The 11324-nt window shown below is 39.8% G+C and overlaps 1 protein-coding gene across 4 annotated transcripts; it reads right to left on the reverse strand.

Annotated features, from left to right (window-relative positions):
- Positions 1-1606: 1606 nt before the first annotated feature.
- flrt2 (fibronectin leucine rich transmembrane protein 2) lies at positions 1607-10997 on the reverse strand. 4 transcript variants are annotated; one of them, XM_081718212.1, is made up of 3 exons: positions 10059-10997; positions 9494-9722; positions 1607-7443 (listed from the first exon to the last, which is right to left on the reverse strand). In XM_081718212.1, the coding sequence occupies exon 3, from the start codon at positions 7016-7018 to the stop codon at positions 5030-5032; it is 1989 nt and encodes a 662-aa protein (XP_081574338.1). In that variant the 5' UTR covers positions 7019-7443; positions 9494-9722; positions 10059-10997; the 3' UTR covers positions 1607-5029. The 4 variants fall into 4 exon arrangements, with proteins under 4 accessions (XP_081574338.1, XP_081574340.1, XP_026856612.2 ...); XM_081718214.1 differs by lacking the exon at positions 9494-9722 and having other exon boundaries at positions 10588-10997; XM_027000811.3 differs by lacking the exon at positions 9494-9722.
- Between the last annotated feature and the right edge of the window lie 327 nt (positions 10998-11324).

The following is an 11324-nucleotide window of genomic DNA, read 5'->3' on the forward strand; positions in this document are numbered from 1 at the left end:
TTTGCGCTTTATACACTGGATATGAAAGGAAACAATGAATATGATGTCACACTATAGAATGTCAGCTTCAATTTGAGGGTGTTTACATCTATATATGGAGTGACCCATACAGGAATTACAGCCCTTTTTATACATGAAATGGCCCTCATTTACTTACCCAGATGTTTGTCATTGCCTCACTATTTAATTCATAAGAGAGTTAGAAAAATTATTAGAAGAAAATCTAGATTTGTAATTTGCATCTGAATGAATTTGTTAGTTTTAACATAAGGCCCCAAACAGTGCAACTGCCACTAAAGCAGGCCATCATGAGCCTGAAAAAATAGAAAAAATTAATCAGAGACATTGACAAAATTTTACATGCATCAAAATTGAAGGTTTTGTACATTTCTAAGAAACCAGACATGACTGGTGACTTAGCAATCATAACCAATCCGTCATACCATTAAAGACCACAACAATAAATGGCCAATGTCATAAAGAAAAACTGAAATAAAAACACTATCCAGGATAAGTATATATGGGTCAAATGCTACCCTAAGGAAAGGAATACATCAGCCTGACCTCAGAGGGTTAACCACAAGGCACAGAAAATACTGGCAAGCTGCAGGAACAAAATTGCCAGGTTACAGTTTCCTAAAAAGTACAGAAAATGCCTCGAGAGTTTTGGGACAAAGTTATTTTTCTCATCCTGTTTCAGAAAATGTGTTCTGTGCTAAATGTCATCCAACCAATCTGCAGGACATTTACACTGCCCTGCTGCCTTCCTATCTGTCCTGGCTATGTTAACAAGATATCTGTGAGTTTTGGACATTAAGGTGCCCTCTGGGAACACTGTTACAACCACAGAAGACATGTGACTCACAAGCTTAAAAGTTTGGGTACCTACCATGAACCCTGCAGCACCCCAGACAATTTAACAAGTCCATGTCAATATTGTTCAGAATTTTTTAAAGAATAAATATCCAGTTTTGACTTCGCCTTTTAGTTTTAGGATATGTTTTTAATTTTTTATTTTTATCATAGCTCACCAATGAGAAAGAGCATTTTGGTTGTACAGGTTCCAAGATGTAGCTAGGTTTCAACAGTACATTCAACATGTACTGCATCATTAAAATTCTACTCAAAATCATTCCAAACAAATACACTTTTCTCAAAGATTTAAATCATCAGCCCTTCTATTATAAATTGGACCAAAGGAAAAATCAAATCAGCAGTTCACATTTAAAGTTAGACAGTCCACTGCATTGTTGTATTTGTGTAATAATTTTTTAAGTAGACAGTGAACTCCCAAGTGAGGTAACAATGGGGCTACCCAGATGTTTATGTGAATAAAATGATAAATTAATGACCAAGACTGAAAATGCATTCTGAAATTTCACTGGATACTTCTGTCACATCAAATCAAAATCAAATCAAATCACTTGTATTGTTATGTCACTTTAAAAGAGGTATGAAATTACATGACTCTTTGGACTTTGCAAATTATTAAACTTAATTACATGAAATTATATTCATAAGAACATTGATGCAAATATATATAGATTATTTGCAATTTGACTGTCCATTGTCAAGAATGTAAACACTTCAAACTCACAATGTTCAGTAATGATTCAAATTCAACATGTCCTTTATTTTCAAAAAAAGTTTCACTCATCTATGTACAGTTTGTGCAAAAACATTAAAGGTTTCAAGGACTACATTGTAGGTTCATTTCAAGGCACATACATGGGACAATGACAAACTATTTGCAATGCAAAATAAAGAGAATAAAGTGTTGCTTTGGTTCCTATGTATCTCCCTGGATCATCCAATTAATCCAGTCTACAACCAAAACACAGCACAAAAAGACAAACTGAAAATGCAATGGAGTGAAGGAACTGTCACTATAGATAAATGTTGAAATCAGGCTGACTGTAAGAAATTATATCTGCTCAAACATGTTATGGCTTCTTCTCAGTTTGCCAGTATTAACATGACCACAGATGTGCTCAGAGGCCTTTATAGTCTCCTATCACAGAGAAACCTAATCAATGTGATCTTCATCTTATTAAGCAAAGCTAATCAAGCAAGTGCCCTTTATCAAAATTAAATAATTGGCAATTATAGATATTTGCAACACTTTAAGAGGCATGAACCTTTTTCACAAAGAGTAGAGATCTACATGCTCTGAAAGGTCTTAAATGTTTTCAGCATCATTTGTAATAGGGTTTGGTCTAAATAGACTTGACCACCATTAACTGTAATTATTCCCATCTGAGTTAATGTGCCTATTGATGAAAATGGTTGACTATGTGCTGAATGCAGACACAAGCCAAAACTTTACAATCCCTACTGAGAAATGCAGTCACAGAAGCACTACTGTGTTTATCAGCTCATCAGAACACAGAACAATGTACACTTCACAGAACCAGTCAGTGAGTCAGTCTGACTCATTACTATGCTGAACGCTGTCCTTTCACTAATGTCATCTTTTATTGTCTCACTAGCTGTCAGCGTTAACTGCCATTCTGAGTCTGTGTGATTCCCATTCTGTTCTTTGTTCCAGCATCTGTAACGAATGCTGTTATCACCAGGTCCCCGTCTTCAAGCCACAAAGTGGTCTGACACTCTCTAAACTAACCATGGCGAAATACTGCCCTGCTGTAGATAAAGCTGAGCACAAACCTGTTCACCTCCATCATGAAATTGTTCCATGAAATTTAAAAAATCTTCCTGGCAACCACATACAGTCTAGACTCAGCCTGGGCACTTCAGTTCCATGTGGTGAGGACACATCTAGAATAATTTGCTCCACTTAGAATGCCATTAGTCTGCTCATTGTCAAAAGCTACTGGAGAAAGCCATAGTATAGATTTATGTGACCAATGGATTAACTCCAGTTATTTATTCAAATTCCCACCACTGCATCCATTCCCAGATGCCTATCCCAATGTCTAAATGTGTCTGGGCTTTTGTGTTCACAAATGTACTTCTGTCAGCAAGAGTTAGGGGGACTTTAAGCTTTATGGCAGCTGCGGGACTTTGGGATGAATAGTTAATGGAAAGCCTATCAGTTAAAAGGCTTTAAACAAGAAACACAATAAAGGTCTTTTTTTGTCCTAGGGCTATCTTAGGAGATGATGGTGCGCTGTACAATGAGGTTGCATTAAGCATGAAAGACTTTGATGGCCTAGGACATCCAGCAGCCCTTTTCCACAGAGATAAACATATGTTTCAGCCTCATGACAATTCTACTGGGACAATTCTCCTGGGTTAACACGTAGACAGGTCAAGCCTGCACTGTTAAGATGTACAGTTCCCATATCCATAATAATCCAAGTCTGTTCATACAAGTCTTCTAGTTTATGAGTTAAGTTTACTACATTTCCATGGAATTATTTATTTGAATTATTACATCATCATCCAGAAAAGAGTTAAAGCTGTCGATTGTCTTTCCCCTCTTCCTCAGTACTCCTGACTCAAGAAAACTAAAATCTGCATACTTCAACTTCCTTATTGAACCAAGGATTATGAGTGAGGGGATGTGAGGAATTAGGGAGGGAGGACTCTTTGAACTTGGCCCACAAAATAAAATTTTGTCAGAGCAAATAAAGTGTATGTGTAGTAGTCCATAATAAAGACTTCTCCATTGGTAAGCCAGAATTCCTAACTAGGCGTCCCGGTTTAGAAAGCCAGCACAGCATTAAAAATAGTTTTAATTGCACTCATGCAGGGATCTGAAGGCAGAGAGAGCTCAGAACTCTGGCATGTGCCAGTTTCAAGGGTTTAAGTAGCCTTTGTTGGGGCCCTCAATTCATTACACTATCTGAAGAAATACCTTGTGATCAGGAAAACAGAAAGAAAGGGCTGAGCTATTTATGTCAGGGTACATGCTATACCTGTAGAGTGCTCATAATGACCAGATATCTGAAAGCTGTCATAAAGCGATAGAAAGAGCAAGAAAGATATGTATATACTGCTCTAGCTTAATCTGTAAATCTTTCAAAAATAATTAGGAAGGGTAATTAGAGCACACAGAAGCGAGACATATGGACTGTGTCAGTCTAAATTAAGTATCTCCTGAATATTTCAACCTTAAGGATCAACCGTGTGAGCCCACAGAGTTAAATGCTGTTCAGAAAGAAAAAGGCAAAATCAGTGCATGTGTATTGACTGACATCATAAAGACCTAAGACCATCAAGAAACAGACGAAGTGGATCAGTTGTGTGATGTTGAGAATTATGTTTCTGTAGTGAAAAGATGTCCTCAAGATGCCCTCAACTGCCCTCTGGTGGCAGCAAGCAAAAAAAAAAAGAAGAAAAAAACACTTTCCCTGCTGCACTGTTGAGCAATTCTTTCATTCTCACTAGCTCATTCAGCATTGTTCACATAGGTATATAGGAGCTTTGGGCTGTTGAAAAGTGTGAAATTTTCTCCTCCAATGTGACTTTCACGAAAGCTCATTTCCTGAACAACTACTTACACTCTCTGCCACATTAAGAAAGTGCACTTCATTTCTTTATGAAAAAGAAAAACTGTGCACCGTTTTTTTTCACTGCAGACTAATCAGCAGTGTTTAGTTTTCATGACCACTGTGTTATGTTAACTACTGTTCAATGAAGGGGTTGCTGTATTTCAGAGCAAAGGGCATATTGTGATCGTGTGGTTAGCAAAATATCCAGGCGCACGCTAACACTCATGAGGCCCAGGAGACCTGGACTGTACCGTAGACACCCAATGTGCCATGATTGTACAAACACCACCCCAACAGCCTTCAGCAAATCCATAGCAAGCCCAGTAATTACAAAACCATCCATATCATATTTACTAAGAAAAAAAAAAAAAACTGCTAAATTACACATTTCATTATCCACAGTATAAATTACCATGTAGAGCCAACCTGTGTGTGTGTGTGTGTGTGTGTGTGTGTGTGTTGGTGTGTGTTTGTGTAATATATATATATATATATATATTATATATATACATACACATACATACACACACACACACACACACACACACTAGATTTTGAAAATGGTTGTAGTATCACGTGTGGCAGAAGTCCACACTGGGAACATTGCTGCTTTTGCAGTATGCGATGCTATTGTTACTATGGTGGCAGTCTCTGAATCCAATGCCTCCATTGGTCGTGTAGATGGGCTGAATTCTGAAATCACCCTTTAAGAGCTGTTCATTGTTCAGTGACACTATCTGAAAGCTGGTTTCAGTCATTTCCAGGATGGAGTTATCCTTTTTAGTACCAGCTTCACAGTAGTCATCCTTTCTCCTGCCCCTATTATATTTCCATTTGGACGAGGACGACCTGCTCTTTTTGTGCATGTGCCAGCAAAACAGGCTGAGAAGTGTTACCAAGACAACCAGCACAACCCCGCCTATCACTCCAGCCAGCAAGAGCGTGGAGGTGCTGTCCTGCTGGGCTGCCTGCTCTGACTCTCCTACCTTGTTGGAGGTGCTGGGTACTGACTTAGTCTTGACCTCTGAACAAATTGTATCCTCTCCTGGTCTGTAGCTGTTAAGAGTGTCCAGAACATACACACATATACGGTAGACAGATTTGGTATCTAGGTTAAAGAGGCTAAGCCTCCGCTGGCTTCCTGGCACTGTCCTCTCGTGACTGATGTCTGTCATTAAATTCTGACTCCTCTTGATCCAAGTGACTTTGTACGCAGCCACAGTAAAATAGGACTCCCAGTTTACCTCTATGGAGGTGGAGTTCAATACATACAGGGACATTTTCAATGGGTCATCATAGGGTGGAAAAGGGCCAGGGGGGAAATGAGGACTTGGGGGTGTGTGACCAGGAGAGGGTGGGTAGAATGGCATGGGTGAGATGGTGGTTATGTGGGTGCTTTTAGGAGGGTTGGTGGTTCCGTCATGTGTTGATGGCAATGAAGGTAACTGAGTAGGAAGTGGATGGAGCTCTGTGTTGTGTGGGCACTCAAGGTTATCCAGTGTGAGCTCTCGGATTACCATGCCCCGCACACTCTCTGGTTTGTGGCACGTGAAGCCACGGACATTCAGAGAGGGAGGTAGGGACTTAAGCCAAGCAATAACCCATTTAATTGTACAGTCACAGAGCCAGTTGTTGTTCCGAACATTGAGATGCATTAGGCTTCTCAGCCCATCAAAGACTCCCTGTGGCAGAGCCTGAAGCAAGTTACTGGAGATATCAAGCCTCTCCAGCTTTCTGAGGTTGGAAAATGCTGTCACAGGGATCTCTTTCATCTGGTTTTCCTGCAGGTTGAGTTTGGTCAGGGATGTTCCAGGAAGCAATGGTGGGGGTTTTGTAAGAGAGTTACGGGACAGAGACAGCTCTTTCAGGTTGCCCAAATTCAGGAAAGTTCCAGGAGCAATTGCATCATCCTCTAGAAGGTTGCCATCAAGCAGCAGTCTCTGCAGGCTGGAGACATTCTGAAAGGCCTCCTCGTCTACATCAGCAATTCGGTTCTCATCCAAACGCAGCTCCTGTAGGTCAGCTGGTAATCCAATGGGGACACTGCTCAGGTGATTCTTTGTAAGAAAGAGGATCTTGAGGCTGACTGCTTCCCGAAATGCGCCCTCCTCCACGCCTACAGTGGAGATGGAGTTGTCGTCAAGGTGCAGCTCTTCCAGCTTAGGTAGCTGGGCAAGAGCTGCCCTGGAAATGGTCTGAATGTTGTTTTCCTGCAGGTGAAGCACCCTTACATTCCTAGGCAAGTTAAGGGGGAACTCATCCAGCTGGTTCCCATACAGATAGACTGACTCCACAGAAGCTACATTGTGTAGCTCCAGTGGGAAGCCAGCATTGTTGATCTGGTTGTTGTGGAGGAAGAGGGTTTTGTATCCCTCCTGCACTCCCAGAGGAACAGATGTCAGACTCTTTTCATTACAGTAAACATATGTTTTGTCGCAGCGGCACTCTTTAGGACAGGAGGCAACAGGGCTGAACTGCACATGCAGGCTGAGCAGCACAGTAAACCAGAACTGAACAAATGAGGTCCAGTCATTATTCCAAAATCCCACATTCAGCTCCATTGTGGGAAACAAAGAGAAAATGTGAAAGAAAAAAAATACAAAACAAAACACTGAAAATCTGAGGGAGGACTAATAATTCCAGCAGTGGAAGAGGAAGTCCTTTAAAACATTAAATTAATTTAGAGTTCATGGGACAAAGCAGGAAGTTGAGGTGTAGTCCTTTTGTAGTTTCTAGTCCTCCACTTTGGTGTGGTAGTTTCATTAGAGGGCACAGGTTCTGTGACTGGCGCCATCCATGCTAGAATATCAGAGCATGGCAGGACTTGTTATTCTTGGTGTCTGGCCCAGTTGAAGCCCGCATGAAAGTTCCGTGGCAGGGTTGACGGTGAGAAGCCCAGGCCTCCTCCTGTCCTGCCTCGCCGTCACACTCTGATGGGCCTGCACCCAGGATGCTTCCAGGGGACGGGACATCTGGAGCCCGGGACCTGAGAAAACAAAACCAGGGGATAGGAGGGAAATCAGTTTTCTCACAGGCTGGTGGTTTGCCCTTAAAATTCTTTTTTCTTTCTCTTTCAAGTCTAGCACACACACATACACACACAAAGGGTCTTGTATTACTGTTTTTGTGGGTGTGTCCTTTACTGCAAATAATTTCTAACCTAAATCTAACACTAATCTAAATTTCCGAAACCAAAAGGTTTTTTTTTTTTTGTCTATTTTAGGTTTTTTTAATAAAAGTGGCATTTTTCTGAAAAAAAAAATGTCACCACAATGTGAAAAAGCAAGGTTTTGCCATGTTTTTCAACACAAACACACAATCCATGCTGTAATGTTGTTGTGTTGTATTGTTTTATTTTTTGTAGTGATAGGACAATAACTGGTGATAAATATTGTTGTGTCTAAACCTAACAATAACTGAAAGGGCAAGCACACACACACCAAGCTTATAAAGTTTCAGAAATTCAAAACTCAGCACCATCATGCGATAATTATCTTCTCCATTGATAAATCTATTGCAATAAATAAATGCAAAAAACAAAAAGCCAAAAAATCTACAAAGTTTTAGAATTTCCAATGACAAAACTAGTGCCAACATGAAAGATTTACTAGAGAAGCCTGAACAAACCTTTAGTGCTGCATATACAGGTGCGTTGGAGTAAGATATGTCTTATAAAGATATTCTGTATACGCAGTGTGGTTGCACACTGTACCAGTCTTCGGGTGATTTGAAGCACTCGTCCCTGCTCATGGTATACTGAAAACGTGCCACATGGGACATGCATATTTCACATGGGCACGAGCTGAAGCATGACAGGGGAAAGAAATCCCATGAGATGAGACAGTGAGGGGAGCTGGTGACAGGCAGGAGGACAGTCTGCAGAGCACAGAGTGACAAATGCTGCCTGTCAAATGAAATGAGATTTGAGGATAATTTAGTCCATCTACCTGCAATAAATGATCGATACAGGCTATTTCTCTCTATGCGGAGGTTTGAAATATACTCAAGGCTTCAGGATCAGGAGTTGACACAAGACACACAGTTGAGGTTTAACTACTAATACTATAGGCTTGATTATTTAAATTTCAGACATACCTATGGGTTACTTTTAAGGTCATAATGTATATTATGAGAAACATCACTTTTTTCAACCCAGAGTTCTACAATGGAATGTTATGGAATTCAACATCAAGGAATTCATTGTCATACTTGACTCATTCTGTTTTAGCTTTTTTAATTATTTTTCTTTAATGCTTTATTCATTTTTGTCTTATTATGTTTAAAATTGCATTTACTATGGAACACCACATCACAGGTGTCCCTATGTTAGAACTGAAAAATCTTTGTTCCTCGTTTGGTTCTGACAGACGCTTGTGGAACAACTGTCTTATTATGTTGGAATGTAGTATATCAATTTCTTTATCGGGGTGAATTAATCACTAGTCTCCAAAGATAATACTGAAGGCAGCGGGGGGGGGGGGGGGGGGGGGGGGGTAACAGCAAACAGCAAATGAAAAACAGTCAAAAATATCCTGGCAATGTAATATATATATATATATATATATATATATATATATATATATATATATATATATATATATATATATATATATATATATATATAACATTAGGACAACATAAAATGTTACTGAAGTTCTGCTTTGTCGCACCTATCAGTTCGTATAAGGTTAAACTGCTCTTCATTTAAATTATGTTGAAACATACAAACGACAAAATAGCCTGCCTAATGTTACATTTTTAAAGCATAAGGGTACACATAGACATACATGTCTAGTCTGTCAAATACTCTGAAGCACTTTTCCCCAGTGCATCATTATAGGTTATTTCTCTCAGTTATTAGCATATGCATTTTCTGTGCATTCGTAAGCTAAATTAGTGCGCATCGTCAATGGAATGAAAATATTACTAGTATTTGGCATTAACTTAAAACTGCAGAGTACAAGTAATCAGATTTTTGCGCGTTCGAACGATCATCCAAGAAACTGAGTAACGCAATATGCAAACATGCCACTAACCGGAAGAGGAGATGAGTTGTAGCCTGGAATCAGTATTAAGTCTGGCAATTAAAGTTTCAGGCTTAGACATCTGCATGCAGATAACGAGCTGATCAGGAAAACTTCAAAAGGTAGACGGGGAAGGGTGTCCGTATGAATGAACAGTCATAAAGGAGCCGCGCGATGCTCGGAGTGTAGTGAGCACAAAATATGCCCGCCAGAGCGGAAACAGAAGCTGCGCCTTATAGATCTTTAACGAGATGAAAAATAGATACATGACGAAAGTCGTCCAAATGATAAATTTGATAAGAATGTCTAAATTATAAATTTGCACACCGAATGAGAAATTAGGTTATACAACCGCATTGTTGCAAATTATGATTTAAGCAGATGACATAAAACACACTGTGAGAAACAGTTTTTGATTATATGTTAGAAACTCGATAAAACGATGATATGCCGATAGTTAACAATGCATGTCTTAATGATTAAAGCTGCACGCTCGACATATGAGGATTACTTTTTTTACATATAGACTAACAACTCTAAAACAGCGTTCTCTAAAATAACATCTATAATATTATACCTTTTTTAGCCTTGCTTTATCCATGATATGGTGCGTAGCCTTTTTTACGCACATGAAGCACTTTTCCTCCCGCTTTGTTCTTCATGCAGTCGTGGTATTTGACTGGACGCGGTGATCCATCGCCATTCAAGTACTATATAGTTTTAACGAGTGAGCTTCGACCTGCTTTCCAAACCTTGTGCCTCCGGACAACATACTGACTGTGACCGAGGACTTTTACGCCCGTCCTTCTCACTTTGCCGCGGTGACTCTTTCGGTTTCTCGCTGATCGTCTCACTCAGCTCCTTGCTCACTTTAAACGCTTAAATATTGCATTAGGGAAACAGAGCTTGACCGAACTCACAAACATCCAATCTTTTCGTTTTCTTTGCGCGAAACATTGAACCCACACTCCACTAAAACAGATCAAATACATCCGACTCATGACATGTTGTATCCCAAATCACGGTAAGGAGCAAAAAAACAAACTGCCGCGAATGTTTACCGTCGAATTTCTTTTGAAAATTATGTTGACGTCTTTGCTACGCACCTCTTTCTCGCGCTCCTCTTGTTCTTTCTCACACACTCTCACTCTTTCCCTGGCTCACACTCCTAGTTTCTGTCTGTCCCTCCTACCCTGTCCTAAGTAAAGATATGCGTTAACACCGCAGAAAAGACACTGCAATGAAATTGCACTTTAAATTGTTCATACTCAAAATATTATTGATTTGTGGATAACAGGACTGTTTCCTTTTCAACCCCAGTGATACAGGCGGTTCACTCTTAATAATGATTATGGGAAAATAAGAATATGCATGTCATCTTGCCACCCTGCTGCCCCAAATCACCGTTGTCAAACGCACGTTATGATCATCCACATTAAAGAGTTCTAATGGATTTTAAATGTTAAACGCATTCTATGTAAGTTATTTTTATTTGTCAGCCATCTTACTTTTGTTTAAAAAAGTGTTGCTTTGTATTTGAATAAAGCGCGATTGCCTGCTGAATGGCCTTTTATACATCAAGCGAGTTCAGGATGGACTAGATAATGCTTAATACCCAATTACCATTGCATATTACTCTCTCTCTCTCTCTCTCTCTCTCTCTCTCTCTCTCTCTCTCTCTCTCTCTCTCTCTCTCACACACACACACGCACACACACACACACACACACACACACACACCTTCCTTATTACGCGTTGTTGGATACATGGGCAGGTCATGTTTATACGCCACAAAATATAAAACATGAACAACGTTCCTTCGCAGTGCCAATTTCTATATATT

This window comes from Electrophorus electricus, chromosome 7, assembly GCF_041902795.1.
Source record: "Electrophorus electricus isolate QZ-2024a chromosome 7, ASM4190279v1, whole genome shotgun sequence".
Lineage (NCBI taxonomy): Eukaryota > Metazoa > Chordata > Actinopteri > Gymnotiformes > Gymnotidae > Electrophorus > Electrophorus electricus.